The sequence below is a fragment of the Lycorma delicatula genome, chromosome 1 (assembly GCF_047948215.1).
Source record: "Lycorma delicatula isolate Av1 chromosome 1, ASM4794821v1, whole genome shotgun sequence".
Classification (NCBI taxonomy): Eukaryota; Metazoa; Arthropoda; class Insecta; order Hemiptera; family Fulgoridae; genus Lycorma; species Lycorma delicatula.
The window spans coordinates 296,232,663-296,253,924 of NC_134455.1; the positions used below are offsets into that span (position 1 = coordinate 296,232,663).

At 26.4% G+C, this 21,262-nt stretch overlaps 1 protein-coding gene across 1 annotated transcript in view; it reads left to right on the plus strand.

Annotated features, from left to right (window-relative positions):
* The window catches only part of LOC142317855 (peripheral plasma membrane protein CASK-like), a 391,942-nt gene that overhangs the window by 212,606 nt on the left and 158,074 nt on the right, over positions 1-21,262 (plus strand). The window contains exons 6-9 of the mRNA XM_075354404.1: positions 4,700-4,771; positions 7,496-7,561; positions 14,935-15,110; positions 20,583-20,705. Coding sequence (XP_075210519.1) covers positions 4,700-4,771; positions 7,496-7,561; positions 14,935-15,110; positions 20,583-20,705 — 437 coding nt within the window. The remainder of the gene's footprint in view (positions 1-4,699; positions 4,772-7,495; positions 7,562-14,934; positions 15,111-20,582; positions 20,706-21,262) is intronic.

The window sequence follows — 21,262 nt, forward strand, 5'->3', positions numbered from 1 at the left end:
TTTAGAAATTTTTTCTCTTTTTTTATAAATTTTTTTGTAATAAACTTATTTAACAAGCTGATAATGTGGAAATTAGGATTTTTACTTTATTAATATTTTTTTTGTCAGGATCATTTTTTAAAATAATATTTTTCTTCTAATGTTATTTTATTAAATAAATATTATTTTAATATATTTTTTTTTATGCTTATTCGTACTTTTGTTTTTTAAATTTTTGAAAAAGACCTTTTATAACTCAGTTACACACACACACACACACACACACACACACACACACACACACACACACATATATATATATATATATATATATATGCTCTGTTAAAATTGATCTTTGTGTATTTCTTTTTTAATATATATTTGTATACTTATGTGTTATTTTATTATTTATTTTTGTATGAATATGAATTTAAATTTACTATAATTAATTTTGTTTCCTGAGAGATTTGTACTTGTAGCATAATTTGTATTTATTGTTTGTCATTGAAAGTGAAATTCCCTTCCATTACCACCAATTATTTACTTTTAAGATAATTAAATAGCAAGTTGTAAAATCGTTATTATTTTTTTTAATAGAAATATATATTTTGTTATTTGTTGTTGTATGTATTTTTTAAAACTGTAGTTTACTTCATCTGGGAGTTCATTGATAATGTCTGATGGACCTCTCAGTTTTGTTTATCATAATGGTCTTTGAGAGTGACATTTAATAGTTCCATTACACTGTCAACATCTCAAAGAATCCTTAAAATAGCACCCCTGATAATGATAGAATGTGAGTAAGGATATTATGTTAACGGAGGATGTAATATATAATAAATGTAAATATATATAAATGTAATAATATAATATACCAATTTTTGCTCCTCTTTTAAGTGCACCAATTAGGTATACTAGGTCTAAAGTTATGAGACAGGATGGCCGGTTCGTAGAAATTCATACACTACAATATATTATGATTGATACATTAGTCAGAGAGTAGTGTGTATTATGTGTATAATTAAATTTATATACTTCCCTCAATTGTATACAATACTTCCTTAAGGCTGATGAAAAATTGTGAATAAGCCTGAAAATTGGCTTAGGATGTGCTTTAATTATGGATTTAAAGAGTACCAATGATGCATTATTATTATTTGTTTTTAAATTTTGATAATTTACTTTTGTAAAATTCTGACTGATAAATAATTTCATTAAATGATATTTGTCTTTGTTAATTAGAATATGTAAAAATTTACTATCTAAAATGCATGTCACTGTTATTTATATATATATTTTTTATATTTAATTGAGAGTTATCTTGAAGTTGTGTATTTACAGTATTTCCCTTATGCATGTTTGTATGTAACTTGTTGCTGAATTGAATAATACTGTTAAAAATAATAAATTTATTATTTTAAAGTAATATTTGTTAAATCCATCTGCAAAGATCTTTAAATATTATTAATAACATCTTATAAATTATAAATTGACATCTAAATCCCATTTTTCACTTAAAATTTAATATATAAAATTCATTGTTTTGTTTTCTTGTAATAATTTTTTTTATAGTTAGGGTTAATGGTTATTCTTTTTTTGCATTTCTTTATTTTTATTTAATTTTATGAAAAAAAAATGTATTTGTGATTTTATAGTTAAAAATAAAATCAATACAAATTTGCTTTAATAAACTGTGTTAGTAAAATTGTTTCAAATTTCAGGTTGGAATTCCTGAAATTTTTTGTTTTAGTTTGTTGCTTATGAATGCAAAATGTTTATCTTATTATTTCATAGTGGAGATACCTGTAATGCTGGAAAGACACAATTCTCATTGCTACTGCATTGCATATAGTGCATGTATTGAATTAATTAATATTTTTGTGATTTTGATACAGAGTTGCATTTTGAGTTTTATAATATAAAGGTAAAATTTACCTTTTTTTTAATCTCCTTGCAACTTCATTGCATTACATATATTCTAAGGTTGTAACCCCATCATCAGATTAAAGTTGTTATCTTAGTTATTAAGTTTATTATAAAATGCTAATTAATTAAGTGAATAATTCTACACTGGTTTTACATACTTGTATCTTGCAATCACAGCCATTTTTTTTTTGTACATTTGTATCATCAGGTAATTGAAAGTGGACTTTTTTTTTAGCATTCTGACCAATAATATGTACTGTAAAAAAAACATAGCTGGAACGAATTTAGTTAGTAAAAGAACTGTGTGTGCAAAATCAGTGTAGTACCATTTTATTTATTTAATCATTGTGTTTTATAATTTAAATAAGCCCAGATCAGTGACTACAATTATACCAATATTATACTTGAAATGCGTATACAAATACTTGAAATTGCACAGGGTGAGCAACATAAAACCGAACCCATATCGTTACCACTGCAGAATCGGTAGGTTTTGTTAAAATGAAATTTTATGAATGATACGGATAAATTAAATAAGAAAAACATAAAACGTAATTTAAGTGTTACATTTATTTATCTTTTTGTTACAAAAGATGTTCAAAATGACCACCCTGGGCATCGCTGCACTTTTGTGCTCGATTGATCATATTGAGAGTTGTCTGATACAATACATTGTCAATTGCGTTGATTTCTCGTTGAATATTCACCTTCATGTTCTGTGAATTAACATGATCAAATTAATGAAATCATGCCTTGTCTGACACATGAGTACGACATGGGGTTTATCTGTCCACCAACAGTGTTTTCGAGAAGCCAGTTGCAATAATCAAGTCGTTTCGGTTTGTCTGCCTCCTTCAGTTGTATAGTTGTGACGCAGTATGGTTTCAATTTTTATCCATGAAAAATTTTGCAACAAGATGTGTATTTTATATCAGATTGTTGAGAGAACTTGTGTAGTGGACTGGATAGTTAGACTGTCAGTAATTCTCCTTTCAGTATCGGCAGTGGCCTGTGGATTCCTAACAGAAGGTTGCCTATTTTGTTTTACATTTGAAACCGAACCTGTTTCACCATTTTTATGTTTCGCCATTTTTTAACTAAATCGTGTACACTACTCTTCGCTGGGATACAGGCATTCAGAAATTTTTTACGAATACTTGACATGATTTTTCAAACAATCCAAAACGAATATAGGCCTTAACTATAGCTATCCTCTCCTGGATTGAATAAAGCATTTTACACAAACACACCTGCACTCATAATACTGTACTGCAACAATATGTATACTACACTTACATGTAACCACCTGATAAACGGCAGCAACAATCAGTAGTAACATATACATTCAGTAGTCGCGCTAGTTGTGAGAATCTTTCATAAATAGTGTTCAGTAACAGTTTCATTATGGGTTCAGTTTTACGTTGCTTACTTTATATAATCAGACATCATTGTTGTTATATGAATCCAAAAAAATAAAGTAAATTTAACTTTTTTATTCTACAAGAAACATGTGTTGATAAAATTTTGTTTTTTGTGTTAAAGAGTATTTCTTATAGAATTTTTGTTGTGCTAATCTGAAATTTGTCAGCTGAATTTTTGTAGATGGTTTGGTTTTTAGTAATATGCAATTAAACATTTGGTAATTTAGTTTTCTGGTATATGAAACCTGATGTTATTCCTATTAAGTGAGAGTAGTTTCCATTATTATGAATCCATCAGGATACATAAATAATGAAAACTTTTTCACTATCTGTATTAAATTTATAATATTTTGTAGAGAAAAGTGCAAATGTAAATTCAAAAAAAAATAAAAACATGTATTATTTTTTTTTATTATAAAAACATGTACACTTAAAAGTTTGTTTGTATACTGTGGTGATAAAACAGACAAACTGTAATGTAAGTTATATTTCATCTGAAAAATAGCGCTCAGTCAAAGCAATGCAGGTTTTTACTAAGCTGTTCATGCTGCCAGATAAATTTTGAGCTCATATTTAGATTCAGGAAGAAATTTGATTTTGATTGGTTTTTATACCAGTTAAAATCAAACATTTAACAAAATTTTTGTTAACGTATGTAATCAAACATCATTTAATATTTATAATAGATATTTTCTCTTATTATTAAACATGTTGTTAAAAATCACTTTATAACCTTACTTTTATTATTTTTTTAAACCTTACCTTACTCAGAACTGTATCAACATATAACTGAATGAAATAGCCAGAGTAGTAGTTTTCATCTAGAAGCTAGTGTAGGTGGTTTCTCAGGTTTAGTTTCTGGCATTTTTTCACCTATCATTTCATCTTCCTTGTTAAAATATATGTAGAATGTCTAAGGTAATAATTACAAAAAGAAAAATTTTTTATGAATTTTGGCTTAAGTGATTTATTGATATTACCAATTTTAATTTGGGTTCAGTTATTGGTAATATCTTGTGATGTCCAGTTGCGTGTAACTTAATTCCAGTGTTACGTTTTTCCTTACCATGATATTAAATCACAAACATTTTTTTTTCAGAAATTAAAATTATATTAAAAATAACTAATTTTCATTGAGTGTTTTATTTTACATATTCTGTATGTATTTATTATTTTCTTTTCTTTTTTTAGATATTATATTCTTTAAAGATTTTTTATTTAATTTATTTATTATTTTCAACAGCAACTTTTATTTCTTTATCCCGGCCTGTTTTATTTTACATATTCTGTATGTATTTATTATTTTCTTTTCTTTTTTTAGATATTATATTCTTTAAAGATTTTTTATTTAATTTATTTATTATTTTCAACAGCAACTTTTATTTCTTTATCCCGGCCTGATCTCAGTCCAGATGGACAACTTTATCTGAAATCTGACAGAGAGGGTAAGGGGTTATTTTATTTTTCTTTCTCTATCTCTTTATTTCACTTTTTATTTTAATTTACAGATTTATTTAATGTTGCTAATTTGATGGCATGTATCAAATTAGCTCCTTATATGTTTACCTTATAATAACTCTGACTTTTTTCTCTTTGTTAGTATGTGTTTGATAATAAATTCATTGAGTACTCTAAAGCCAGAATGATTTATTTTTTTATTTTATTTACTTTATTGGTTGTATTGTTTATAAACATCATTTAGCTTCTTTTCTTTTTTTTTGACAAGTTTTATTAAATTAGAAGTAATTATGGGGAAGGGATTCTTATTTGAAGCAGAGAAGTTTTTATTCAGTTGTTATAATTTTGTTGTTTATTAATTAAAGTAGTTTTCCATTAAGGTAAAAATCTAATTTTCAACTTTACTTCATTCAAGTAAATTAGTTTATTGTAATTTTTTATCATAAAAGTTCATTTAAAATGTTCCACAATTGCATTCTTTCTTGCTATTCAGTTATTTTATATTTTATTAATATTTTCTTAAGTTAAAAAAAATTTAGGAAAAATATATCTTTTCCCTTTTTGTTCAGAAAATAATGTAAGATTTCAAACAGCATATCAAGTGAAATGGGTCTGTGTGTGTGCATGCGCACGCACAGAGGGGGCACAAGTGTGAGATTTCTGTCTTTGATTGTTGCCTGTTAACAGTTGTGTCATATCTTGTTTAGTTATTGTGATATTTTGATTGGCTACCTGTGAAATATTAATGCAGTTTATTTGAATAATTTCATGAATTAAATCATAGGTTTAATCACCTGTTTCTACTTAGTGTTGTCCAAAGGTGTAACCCTGTAGGAATTTCAATCATGAAATAATTAAATATCTAGAATAGATTACTTGTACTTAACAATCACACTCTTAAAGTATTTGCTTGAAATTGTGTTGCTTACCTTGTGCATCATAAATCCAAGATGGCTGGCTACTAATACAGTCTTAAACAGAATTTTATGATACACATAGAACTTGGATAATTTATTTTGGAACTTTTCCATTCAGTACAGTAGAAAAAAAAAGGTTAATAATATTTCATCATGCTATTAAGATGATTCATCACAGTATGTTTCAGGTGTTGGTCTTTTTTTCTGCTTCTCATACAGGTTTGTTTTAGTGTATGTCCTATCTTATTGAGAATATTTTATTATATATCATTTTATATTATATTCTTTTATTATATATGTCATGTGATTTTGGACAATAAGCAGAATATGTGGAATTGAATTTTTAGAAATATCTTTATTCTTAAATATCTATCATAAATGTGATAGGAGATAATAGAATTGTAATACTATTCCAAGACAAACTTAAATATGCCACAATTAATGTAACAGATTTCTTCAAGCAACCTGCCAATTCTTAATTTTGATGAATTCAGAGTTTCTTTATAAGTTGTTTGTAATAGCAAGAGGTTGTAAAATGTAAAAGTTCTAAAAGTTACTTGTTGCACATCTTGATGAAATTTAGGCTTCATTGGAGAGCGATAATCCTAAGACTTTTTTTACCTTTGTATTCTGCTTGAATATAACTACTTAAATACAGCAGTAAGAAGCAAAATTTAATTTCTGATCCACTTTATAACTGAAGCATGCATTTGCTTAATAATCTATTCTTTTCAATTGGATGAGGAGGGGAAAAAATTCATTATCGAGAAAATACGTAGGTTGTTTCATTTGAGTCTAAATTAATCATAATTCTTCTGTTTAATTAATAAAACGTCTGTTGTAGTGATGTCTCTATTAATGTATGTTGTGGCAAGCATTAATGTCATGGTATTAATGTGTACAATATTAGCTGTTTAACACAGTTACCATGCTGTTTTGGATTATACGTAACATTTTATTATACAGCCATCTAGGGATGTAAAAAGCCAAAAGTACACTCATTACATGAAAAAAGGATATAAGCCATAATTTAGCAACGCTACATTAGATATCCAGAGATTTTCACATTGTCATGTGAGTCGGTCATTACTCTAGGGAGAAGCAAATGAATTGGTATTTAATCTAGTGAGAAGCAAATCCCTTAAATTGTTTCATGTGCTTAAAGAAGTCATAGTTATTCCATTTTGTTAGAATGAGTTTCAAAAGCATTAACACTTTTTAGTGATATTAAAAATTGGCTAATATATTAGATTTGTACTTACATAAGACCTAATGGAAAATCTGTATACAATGATTGATATATGATAAAAGTTACCTAAAGGTTGCCTTTAGGTAAAAAATACTTAAAATATTTGCCTTTAGAAAAAAAGAACTGAAATGTTTTATAAGCATACAATGAAAGAGTACAGTTACTAATAAACTGTGGTCAGTGTTCAATTATTTTTTAAGCAACACACTTCTTATTCATCTTAATGATGGTAAATCATTTCTTACAATCTGTTTGTATAGATTATAATTTATATAGTGTAGAATTGTGTGTACCATTTTTTTACAAATCCGTTAATATTTTTAATTTTTCTTTTGTTTTACTAATAATGTTTATTATTTTTTTTAATAAAAATTATTTTACTGTTATCATTTATTTTTAAACTTGAGTATATTGATTTTTTCTTGTTTTGAATTTTTGGTATCATATCTGGCTTTTTTGTAACATTTTATTAACTTTTTACCTTAACAGGTGTACTATGTAACATACACCTGATTTTCAATTATGTGTTGTATTTCTCTTTTTAGCACCTAACTCTATTTCATACGATCACCTGCCAGATTTGGAGAAAATTGAAGCTGCAGAAAATCATGGTACTTTTTAATGAAAAATGTCAATTTTTGATTAATGTATAATTTTATTAATTTATATTTTCTTTGTTTAATTTTAAAGTTGATTTTGCATTCAGACTTAATTACTGTTTCAAAGTATTGAGCCGTAGTAAACTGCTGATATATGTATATATTTTTTTCAAAATTAATGTGCTTGCTGAAAGAGTTTGCATTTTTAATCTTTGCAGGCTGTTGAAAGTTGAGCATTGGCAGTATTATTAAATTGCATAGTTCTTTTAAAATGTTTAGTGCTTATCATTGCCTTACAGTTACGGTTTAGGCCATTAGTTATATTTTATTATAGATTTTACAGAAAACATCTATAGAAAATAATTTAATTATTAGAAATTTTGCTGATATTTAGATCTAAAAATCTGAAGTGTATTGTATGACACTTCATTTAATTTGATGGCAGACTCAAAAAATTAAATTTTGTGCATGAGCTTTCTGGAAATGAAAAAATGTTATTTTAGTGAATTTTTTTTGAGCATGTCTTGATAAAATTCTTTTTTTTTTTAATTTTTTCACTCTTGAAAATTAAACTTTAATTGAATTGTTATTGAAGAAAAATAATATTTGTTTCTAATGATCTCGTGGCTTTTTATGTGTCTTATAAATATATTTAAAAAAATAAAGTCACTTAGTTCAGTCAGTGAGTAAGAATATCTAGGAAAATTTTTCAAATTTCTGCCTCTGTGAAATCTGTGTTTTATACTGAAACTTGTGAGACAGGTTTCTTCCATTTCTGAAATAAGTTTGCAATATATTTCATCTTATCCCTTAAAAAGAAGTAAATTTGCTATTTGTAAAAATGTGAAAAAGTTTTCCCCTAAAAAATGGAAAAGACTATAAAGTATTCCTCATTTATCCTACTTTTAAAAATTTATGTTTAAGTGTAATTCCACTTGAATTGATTTAGATATTTATAATATCTGTCAAGTCAGAAAAATAATCGAATAAAGTGATTATTTCCCAAACCAATACCTGTCTACCCATAAATTTGTCGTCATGGTTGTTATTCAAGTCGAGTCTTTTTTGACCTCTGCCCTTGGAATGTAGGATTAAATAAGTTTTGCAGAAAAAACTTTCTTTCACCTTTCCTGCTTTCATAATTAATGGGAAACCCCAAAAGAATTTACATAATTCAATTTTCATATCCACTGCTTCCTTAAATTATCTTTAAATATAATTATTAACTTTTTGATAATTCTTATTATTTCTAGATATATAGATGTAATATATATAATAATTTAATGAAGCCATAGATGTGAAAATGAATCATCTGAATCATATAAATTTTTTGGGGGGGTTGTTCATTAATTAGATAAATGTGAAAGGTGAAAGGAACTTATAACATACGTATTTATATGTTTAATTTTATAAATAGTTTTCATAGTTAATATTTACAAAACCCTGTAAAATACTTGTTTTTTAATTTATTTATAACTTTTTTTTAAATTTTGTACCCTAATAGAGTAAATCAAACATCTTAGTTGTTTGAATTTGTGAAAGTGTTGCTTATTGCCTGATTTTTATTTTCTTCAGTTGATACATAACCAGTGCTACACAGTTTGGATATTTTATTAAAATTGGTGCAGTTATTCAACAATTACAAGTGGGTCATTAAGTGACATTCCAATACATTACTTTCATGTCGGTGCAATTGGATAAATATATGATTAGTTCATTTCTGTATTTAAAATTAATTTTTTATTTAATATCCTATTTGTCAGATATTGAAGAGTAAATATTTTAATAGCATTGTAATTAAAAGTACAGTAGGTACCTAGTCTAGAACAAAAATTTTTTCCCATTTTTGAAATGTGATTAATAATTTTTCATATATTAGAAAAATAAAAAAGTAATTATAGAACATGATTTCCATCTACATGTTAAATAATTAATAAGGAAAATTTCTTGTAACTAATCTTTTATAATTTAAATTTTAAATAACCTAATGGAGTTTGTAAATGGGAGATCATATGAGAAATAAAGAATTAGAATTCTTTTTCTGTCTTATTTTCCTCCTCTTCTGTCACCTTTATACAAGGATTAGGTTCATTAATCTCTTCTGGAATCTATCTTTTCTTTTGTTTGGCTAAGTATTCTTGAGATGCATGAAATTTTCATAGAAATTTAACAATTGTTTGAAGAATATATTTAATTGAAACATATGTATTACGTTGTAATTTTCTTTAATAAATTGTTTGGATGTCAGTACCTACTATTTTTTTCTCGCCAAAAACCATATATTAAAAAAGTTTTTTTAGAACATTTAAAAGTAATTAATAAAAAAACAGCTTTTAATTCTGTTTCACTTATATAAGAAACATTTTCTCTCCTTATTTAATTTAAATTACAAAGTGTCATTTAAGGTAATGATTGTCTTACAGCAGGCATCAAGTGTAATTTTAGATGAGTGGTTAATTTTGTGCAGACTCATGTCAACTGCTTCTCAGCCTACCATTAATTCAGCCCAGTTTACTAGAGTATATTTGCAACACAGGCTGTAACATTTAATGAAATTAAATAACAGTATCCTTAGTTGGTTTATAACACTGGTCTTACAGTACATGTTAAAGACAATTAGCCTCAGACATATATGATTGCATAAAATTCTGTTTTGTTTGGGTCTCCTGTTTATTGTTTTAATATTTACATTTCTTTTTTGGATTCTAATTTTGTATGTGGATCAGATGACACATACCTTGTATACCTACTTTGAAAAGATATTGCTTATTGATTGTCTAGAATCAAGAATTTGCAAACAAATATTTCTATTGGTTGGCAAATTAGATTTGTGTATGTATATTCACAAGTTATTCACCTTTTTTAAAATAAATCCTTAAATAGAATTTAAGTTAGTAATCTTTTTTTGTGATGATATGTTGTCTCCCACTAGAGTTTTCTAATCTGTATAGATGAGACTGTGTTTTATTGTTAATCGATCAACTGATTTATTAATAATGTTTAATTTTTGTGTACAGTATTTTTTATTGATTGTTGATTATTTAAGACTTAAAATATATAATACAGTCCTAAAGTGGCTGGTGAAGTGCAAAATGTATCTCCTTCAGTAGTAGTATTTTCTATTATTTTTTAATTTAAAGTTTAAATTGAGTAAAAAAATGCAAAAGCAACTTGTTTTATTGATATGATTGCATGCACTTAAGTAGATCTATTTCCTGCATGCTTTATTTATTTGTTATATTGGTTGAAAATTTTGTGGAATTAAATATTGATGTGTTAAAAAGAAAAAAAAAACTTTAAAATACTTTTCTTAAATCACTTTTATAAATCAGTTTATTAAATCCATTTACTTAGTTTTAAATAGCCAATATATTTTAGTTATAAAATTTGTAGTATTAGGAATTCTGTTTGATCCTGAGCGAGATGACAAATACAGTTTGATGGTTCCTCAACATTGTCATTGATTGAATAGAATCTTAAAAGTAAAACAGTGTTGGAAACCATGTTTAATTAATTAATTGGTTTCAATACATCAATGAAGTTGGATATTTATTGAAAATAGTTTTTATTTAGTTGTGAAATTGTGCATACTGTTAGTATATATATATACTTTGCTGATATAAACAAATGCTAAAAATAACTACTTTTTTTATGTATGGTGTTTTATTTGTAATTAACTATAGATTAACTTGTCAGTGTTGCAGTTATATTATTTTATAATTCATTTATTTAAGATCAGTTATTTTTGCTGCATTATTGCAGAATACCATTTTTATAATTTTTCATAGTTCACATTGATATTAATGTATGAGTGAAGTGTTTAAGAATAATCTGGTTTAAAGAATATTGATTGAGCTTTCAAATTAATTAAAGGTTGATAAATTTGATTTTCCTAAGTATTATTATGTTATGGTGTATAATTGTAAAATTTTGAGGTTTACCCCATTGTTCATTTTACTGGTCTGTCCTATTCTCTAACCCTGCAAGTATTTTATGTATGTAGAATTGTATTACTCAGAACATTTGAAAGAAGAAATACAGTTTTTTTTTTTTAATTAAATTCTATGTTTCAAGTTTGGATCTGATTTTTTAGTAAAAAATTCTAAATTAAATCAGTTTTTTGTAAAACTCATTTGTTAACACTATAATATCTTTTATAGAATTCAATTAATTCAAATGTATAATTTGTATTCAGCAACCCATTAATTTTCTTATTATAAAAGATCATCCCCGGCTTGTTTTTTTTATTTAATTTTTTGATTTGATGTTGCATTATTTCATATTGTTGCAACGTAAGCATTTAAAAAATAAATTATATCTCAAGAAACATTATAAAAAATGTATTATTAAAGCTATAAAAGCCCATTAAATAACAAAAAGTTATTATCAAAAGTATTATTTGAAGTACAGAAAATACTGACAGAATTTGCTGAACCATTAGTCATGATTAGAGGACTGCTTCCCTCTTTCTCATTAGAAGCTAGATAATGATTTATTCATTATATGGACAGAAGTACATGTAAAATAGTAAACAAATATTTATCATGCATTAATTAACACCAGTCAGAAGTATGGCCGGAAAAATAAGAAGAATACATAAATAACACACTTAACAGAGAAATGTTTTCATGTAGAGAAATAGACCAGAATATTCGGCTACAAATGTATCTTTCAGGCAACTTAGTTTAATGATATTTAATTAGGAAAAAACACTTGAAGAATCCAAAGCTTCGAAATTATGTTGGAAAAAATTGTACTAATTTAAATTTTTGTTATTATATACGTTAAAGTTTCCAGTGATAGAAATCTACTACACTATCCTTATTAATCACACACTCATACATAAATTTAGACAGTTAATTTATTCAATCCTTTATCGCCAGACTTTATATTAGCAAGAAGTTAGTATTTCATATAAATTTTTACTTACTTTGTTGTAATAGTCACTGTTATAAATGGTTGTCACTTTCTTAGTTATAAGAAAGTTATCACAGGATTTTATTTGTGAAGTTGATAATTTTTAATGAGGAAATAATCAGTTTTTGAGTTGATTCTTTATATTTATCTAACCAGAAGAGAAAAATTTAAAATTTCCCACCAAAAACAAAAACAAAAACAAAATGATTTCAGTTGCGAGTTAATTTTTAAGTAAACTTTTTTCCTAAATTAATTGTAAATTTTACCTAAAAATTAATGTTACCTATTCTTTGTTCCTTGACCTTTACATTAAATTGAAAATTTTATAATTATTATGTTGTTGGGTAACAGAAATGTAATCATTTGAATATTGTAGTGTTCTCAGTATTATTTACTTGGCAATATATTCAATCAGTTCCAGTTTTTGACATTTTGGCAGAATATTTTTGAGACATAATTAGCTGCAGGAAAATTGATAATTTTCCTGCAGGAAAATAACAATTTACTTGCAGGAAAATAATAATTGTCAAAATAAAATTAGGCCACTTTCAATCATATTAATGACTAAGATAATTTTTTTTTGATTAAAAATTACGTACTGTGTAATAATTTTCTTCAGAATATTTTGTCTTCATATATTTAAAATTCTTTAACTTCCCAATTTGAATTAAAAGAAATTCAGTTCAGAATTAAAAATTATGTTGAACTGCTTCATACATGCATGGATGAAACATTCAGCTAAAGAGCAGTAATTTTAAATTTATAATCTGTAGAATTTATTACTTTTCTCCAAATAAAACTCTGATTACAGATATCTGAGATTAAATGAGACAGTACTGTGTTTCCTACAAACTTATGATTACAAATATTGCTTTCTGTCATTAGATGGCAAGATGGTTCACTACCTAATTTAGAGGCTTTCTATGTAAGTGTTGGGTATCACAATCCTAAAGCCTTTCCCTTCCTTCATCCTTCATTCTGATCTTTCATCCTCTCTTCGTTGGATTTTATTTATTTTATTAACTTGGAAATGAATACAATTCTGGCATTATGCTGGCACATTGTGGTAGCCTTGGAGCACCTACTTCTTTACTGGAGTTTATATGAGCTGCTTATGGTGCTACTTTCTGTCCAGGGATTGCAAAGAAGGCACTGAAGTACCTATTTGGTAGAGGCAGATCCTCTATTCCTTAGATCTAAATCTGCCACTGTGACACAGTATAATTTATGAGTTTTTCTTCTACAGTTATAAGAATACTAGTCTTGAATTTTTTACATAAAATTATTACCTGATGTTAAGTTTTCTCCAAGAAATTAAAAATTATGACTTATCAATCATGTTGTCACTTGTACACCATTATCTAGGCATGAAGAAATACTCCCTAGACTGTAGAAGACTGAACTGTGTTAATTGAATATTTATTTAAGGACTAATGCTAGTGGGATGATAATTATTTGTGACCTTATGATGAGTGACGAGTATGATGAACGTTCTGTAATGTTCAGCAGAAGTAAATATAAGTTTATTTATTAATAGGATAATACAGTTATTTGTTTTCTAGTTGTATGATGGTTTCCTTTATTTAAATGCTGCAGTGGATGATTTTATTGTGCTGTTTTCTATTAATTATATTTTTATTATCAGATTTATACAAAAAGGGTCATTAATTCTATAATTTGTTGAAAACTATTTATTTGATAATCTTGTTTCAACAGCTAATGAACTTATTATTTATTAGTTCAAGTCAAGAATGCTAATCTCTTCTTGATGTAAATGCAATTTTTAGATATCTTACTACCTTGTATACTGAAAAATTATGTTAATCTTCCGGGCTGATTTTTATTCTTTTAGTCCTGAAATTTTTATGTTTAAAAATGAATAATGTTAGAAGTATAAAAGATATTTGTTTTTAGGTTTGCTGTATAAAGATCTTTGAAATTTATATATAGCTCGTTTTACATCTAGTATAATATTAGTTATTTTTATAATATTTATTTCTTAGGTAGCTGTTTAGTATTTTATTTATGTTTAGTATTAAGTAGCTTACTTAGATTTTTTATTTTAGTTCTAATTTATTATAAAAGAAATGCTGAAAACTTCTGTACGATTATTTAGATCATATTTGTTTAATATCTTTATTTTATCCTTGTAGATATTGATGTAACATAAGGTATCAAAAAATATCCTGTTGATTTGTAAGTATTTCCACAGTTGTTTTGAATTGGAATTGATAAAATATGTAATTAATTAAAAAAAAAAGTAGATGAAAATAATACTGCTTGTAATTACTCTTTTTGAAGTTGATTTTACTTTAAAAAAAAAGCGATCACTGTATGCTGATACTAATTTATGGGCAATTGTGATTTCTCTTCTTGTATGTATGAGGTTGTATTTTTTTGTGTATGTACTGCTTTTCTTCAAACTACATTGTTATTTATTTATTTATTTATTATTATTTTTTCTTTAGGGAGGATAGGTACTCCTCATTTTATGGCTCCAGAAGTTGTTGAACGACAGCAGTATGGGAAGCCTGTGGATATTTGGTCTGCTGGTGTGTTACTTCATATCTTACTCTCTGGTACTCTTCCATTCCTTGGCACAAGAGATCGTCTTTATCATTCCATTTGCAGAGGAAAACTTCATGTTAGTATCTTCTATATATTCATTTTTATTAACCAAAGTTATTTTCTAACAATTTATTTTTAATTTATTGTGTTTTCATCTTATGTAAGTATTAAAAGAAGTATTTATACGAATATTCAACATTGTCTAGCTGTACTTTTGTAATTGAACTATTTGTGTTCATTTCCTTGAAATGAAGGGTTTTCCCACCCTCTTGTGGGTGAACTTCGATATTTATAAGCTTCTTGTTATTTTTTGGTTCTTCTTCTTGCTTCAGTACTTAGTTTATTATGTTCTTTGTATAATTGGACTGGTCTAAAATGTACTTTACTGTTTATAATTTAAAAATATTATAATGTTACAAATAAAATGAGTTGCGTAAAAATATGGTGTAAAATAAAACAAATCAAGTGTTGGTGTGTTAGTTTAATTCTTTGACCTTGGTTCCTTCGTTTCTCGGTTTACTAAAAAAATACACTGGGTTAGAAACTTCTTGTTCAGCTTCATGACACTAAACTTTAAGAATGGCAATACCATGGTATATATTTATCTCTGCTTTTTTTGGATTGGACCATCAAAGGATCACGTTGCACAGCTTTAGATTTCTTTCTCCTTTTTCAAAATTCCCTGTGTTCTTCTTCTCTCTTTACTCCATTTTAATTTTTCATTTTTAGTTATTGGCTTTTCTGGAAATTTAGACTCGTCTATTACTTTTCTAAATGTGTTTCTATTTTCAATTATTTCTTTGAGATATCTAATATTCTTACATCCTTGTCAACTTCTTTAAACCATGAAATTTTTGTTTTGTTTTTAAAGTACGTAAATAACTGTTCTCATCTGTGTTCAGTCTGCAGATGTTCCATAAAATTTAAGACATCTTTTTCTTATTGTAGTTTCTATTATATCCAAATTTGTGTAAATTTCTTCTGAGCTTTTTATCCTGTATTCTTCATTGATGATTTTAGGGCCATGATTTTTTTAAATATTTTCTTCTCCATTTTAATTATGTTAATTTTTTTTAAATTCTGCAAACATTCCACTCTGTATAGGGTTTCTGGTAAAATGACTGTTGTGTAATGTCTAATTTTGCATTTTTTGAAAGGGATGTTTTGTTATATAAGTTTTTTATTTTATGAAAGCTACTTGCATTTTTCTTACTCTAGTCATTCCTTCTTTTCCCCAAAACATTTGGTGTTATTACTTTCTTCTCCCAGATATTTAAATGTATATGTTCTTTTAATTACTTTATTTTCTGAAACTTTGATTATTTTGTTTCTATTACTTTTATTGCTGTAAAACCATTCTTTCTTTTCAAAGAAGATTTGTAAACCTATTTTGTTCGTACATTTTTCTAATTCTTGGATTTTTATTCTTCCTTTTTCTTCATTTTTAGTCAAAATTACTAAATCATCTGCAAATCCAAGGATGTTTACGGGCATGAATTTTCCTTTAGTTCCTGCTTTTACATTCCTATGAATTTATAGTTCTTCTAATCTTTTGTTCCATTCTCTGATTGATTTTTCTTATGCATAATTAAAGAGGATCGGAGACAGTCCGTCTTGTTGCCTTACTCCTGTTTTTATTTCAAAAGGTTTTAATAATTCTCCTAAAAATTTTACTTTTGAATGTTTCTCTAATTATATTTATTATTTTGTTTTCAATTACAGATTCTTTAAGTATTTTAAACAGAGAATAATTAAACTATGAATGGAGTCATATGTTTTTTGAAATGTTCAAATACTGTTATTAACTCTGGATTTGCTGTGTTTTGATACTGTAAAATAGATTTTAAGACAAAGATTTATTCAGCATAGCTTCTTCTAGATCTGAATACATTTTGATATTTTCCCAACTCGTTTTCTATTATTAGTTTTATTCCGTTGAATAAAACTTTCGATATTATTTTATATGGGACTGATAAGAGGGAAATTCCTCTGTAGTTATTTAGATCTGTTTTATTTCCTTTCTTTTGTAGCAGGTGTATTATTGCATTCATCCAGTCTTTAGGTATTTTCTCTGTTTATCAAATTACTTTAAAGAGATTTTCCCATTTTTAACACAGTTCTTTAGTTATATATTTTAGTATTTCTGCCACTATGTTATCTTCACCACTCGTTTTGTTATTTTTTAGATTATTAATTATTTGTTTAATTTCTTCAGAGTTCAGGAGACTGGAAGGTGAGCCCTCTTTTTTAATGTTTTTGAAGGTGAATGTTTCTGGGCATTTTAACAAGTTTTCAAAGCATTTTGCTAAGGAATTTAACTTGTCTTACATATTTATCATTATTTCTCCCTTATCATTTTTAAAATTAGTGCACATTGGTTATTTCCATTTAATTTATTTTTAAAAGTCTGGTAGATATCTCTAGTGTTGTTTTTCTTAAAATCTCTTCGAGGGTTTCTCATTGTTGTTTTCCATATTTTCTCTCTTCTCCTTGGATTATTTTAGAGACATCTCTTTTGACTTGTAGCCACTCTTCTCTGTCCTTCATTCGATTTAGAGTTATATTTTTGTCATGTTTTTCTCTCTTTTTAGTGCTTTTTCACATTCTTCATTCCAACATTTATATTTTTATTTCTATTTCTAGAGAATGATTCTTTTTTGAATATTTTACTATCTTAGTTTTTAAATTTTCATTCATTGTCTTTAATTTCAGCTACATTATTTTTAATTTTATTTAATGATTCTTTGCTTTTATTTGCTCTCCTTGTATCAAATCATCTAAGATTTGAGTTCTGTTTTTTGATTTGGTTTTTAGAAAGAAATCTGAATTTTATTTGTGTTAATTATCTAAATCAAAATTGCTTCTTCTTACTTTATTATTTAAAATTTCCTGCATGTTTTTTTTTGGAGATAGCAATATGATCAATTTGAAATTCTTTTAACATAGGATTGGGTGATCTCCAGGATTTACTCTTTTTAGGGGACTTATTATTTTTAATTTATTTTAGTTGCATTATTATTTATTCTTTCATTTTTAATCTTTAATTAAAGGTCATTTACAAATTTTTAAATTATGGCTGTTGAAAATCTCACTTAACATATATTATAAAATTCTTATACTTTTATTTGTTATACAGTGCTTAGTTTTTTTGCTAATATTTACTAATATTAGTATCACTTTATTTGAGCAAGTTTTTTTATTGCCAACTATTTTTGAATTGTTTGAGTCACTTCTCCATTCCTTTATATTTTGTTCTAATTTCTTTACTTAATTTTTTTTTGTGAGATTTTGGCAATGTTTTTATGGCTAGATGCCAGTCATCTCTAGAGAAATGAGGTATGAAAATTTGTTTCTTGTGAGAAGGGACATTTTTGACCAGAATTCAAATACAGGTCTTCTAGATAAAAGATAGGAAAACAACTGTTTTGTCATGGAGATTAATTTTTGACCACATTTTCTTCATCTTTAGCAGTTATTTGTTGCATATATTCTAAATCTTCACCTTTATTTATAGTTGTTACCTTCTTCTGTGTTCAGCTATTTTTATTCCCTTTCATAACCATATTCACTTATCCCACATATATTAATATATTTGGGCCACTAGTCTTGTTCATTTTAAAGATTCTGCTGCAATGTTCTCTTTTCTCCAAGCATCCTAAAAGATTTTCACTGTATGCCCTATCAACTTATCCAGTCTTGGACATTGTTCTGTAATAAGTCATTTCAAAATTTTCTTTCTTTGTTTTTCTGGCCTGTTGACCATGTTAGAGGATTCCATAAAAAATATTTTAAAAAATCTTTTAATTAAGTCTATATTTGGTAACAGTAGACTTCTTTTCTACGTGAAAGTTCTGGCTTATGTTAATCTTTCTCTTTTATTTCTGTGTGTCTCTTCTTAGTTTCAAGATTTTTCTTTAGTTTGCTAATCTTCTGCCTACATCATTATTAGATGTTGGTCAGAATCGATATTTAATAAATGCATATTCTAAAACATTTTACATTGTGTAATTTTGTTTCATAATTTTCTGCTTAACCATTGGTAATCTATTTGATATTTTGCTGTATCTCCTGGCCTCAGCGTCATATATCTTTTGATTTTGTGTTTTTTTTTTTTAAATGGGGTTTCAAAATTAACAGTTTATACATATTACAAGATTCTGAAAGTTTGTTTTAGTTTCCCTTTTATTTATTGATCTGGTTCATAAACTCTTAATTTTTCTCCTTTCTAATATATCTTCCTGTCTCTCCTGCAAAATTTTTATTAAATTTTCATCACCTTTTTGAGTTCTTAACAATATAATCTATTTTTCAATTTAATTTGCTTCCTCTTTTCATCTTCTGCAGAAGTGATTTTATAAAACTTCAGTACGTCACTATTTTGAGATGTATCTTTCTGATTATATTATTTTTCTCAGTACAGAGTATGTTATTACATGCACTGTAATTACTCGATTTACATTTATGTATATTTTATTTATAACTTTTGTTTAATTTTCTGCTCTTTATTCTGTTTCTCATCCAGTAAAACCTCAACAAAAAAAATTATTCTGTTGCCTCATTAATCTCATTAATTTCTTGAGTATATAACCTTAACCTGACCATTTCTTTCTTTGAATTATCCAGATTTACTGCTTTTATTAAACTTTTAACCCATCCATGCTCTGACTTAAAGAATATCCATGATTCTTTTATATTCTGATTATCTTCTCTTGAATAGTCCTCAATCAGAGTTCCAAATTAAAAAATATTTTTACTCTCCGTTCTTCTACTGTATTGTATGGTTAAAAAATAATTTTATTGTTTAAGAAAGAAGAAGAGTAATGAAGAATAAATAAACATGTGTTTTTAAGGTTGCATCAATTATTTTGGCTGTATGAACATAAAAAAAAGCAGTGAAAGATATTGGGTTTTTTTTATGAGGATGACATTGCTCAAAATTGAAGCAGTTTCATGTTTGTAAAAACTTGAAAAAATATCTAGGTTTCTGAAATTTATTAAAGTTATGTTCTGATTATCATAAAGATGTTTGGATATTTATGTTTAAATAAGTATCCAATATTGTTTTTAACGACCAAAATGGTATCTCAACAGTGCCTAATATTGTTTGTTTATATAAAGTGGATTTGATGTTTTTGTAATATGTTTGATTTATGCATTTAACCAATGATGTATTTAATCAGAAAGAACTGAATGTGTTTCTAATTGTTTTATTTACTAATAATATTGAGTCTTTATGAGTCTTTTTCCTCTTTAAAATGAAATATTAAATTCTTTCCTTACTAAAAATCCATGACTTTTTTTAGATTCATTCCACAAATCTATCTACCAATGACTGAATCTCAGTGGGATTAAAATTTTTCTGGGTTTGTGTGATGTTCAGGAACAGTTTTTACCTAAAATTAAATTCTTGAGTTTTTTTAATTAAAGGAATGAGCTGGCTAAATACTAAGATTAGCCTATAGATCTATAATTTTCTATTGATAGAAAAGAAGTGTTGACTAATATTTATGTTGATGAACTTGAATTAATTTCTTGTTTGATGTTTTAGTTGGATTCACCATTATGGGAGTGCATTAGTGACAATGCTAAAGACTTGCTGAAGAAAATGCTCACATTAGATCCAAACCAACGAATTACAATCCAAGAAGTGCTCAATCACAGGTGGCTAAGGGTGAGTGGCGCACATCTCTTCACAGCATTGTTATTGAAGAAAACCAGTGTTACTGAACTTTTGTTATTTTTATTACCAAAACGATAATTCAAGAGGTTATCTGGTTTTATTGAAATACAGAAGTGTCTTAGAATTGTTCTTATGAAAAGAGCTGAAAAAAAATTGTTTAAATTTAAATAAGTAACGTTTGACTTTAGGAAAATTTTAGGAGGGTTTTGGTAGAATGCTTTTTTAAACTGAAATCACATTTTTTAAAAGCTTTTATAAGTTTCTGGTTTTGCCAATTCTGCATTCTATTTAGTTTGGTTGGTGTGTAGATCTCAGTTAGTTGTTTATTTATCCATCTTTGTCTCGACCTCAACAAATAATTTTATAAGTGTGGATCACCAAACATTGTTGTTTATTTTGTGAGTATTTATATACTTTTACACCAGAACTCTTATGTTGTTTTTCAGTTAGGTATCGAACCTTGTCTAACAAGTAAAATGTATAGATTATGTAGTAACACATATATTCTGACTACTGAAGTTATATTAATTTAAAAGTATTCTTTTCTG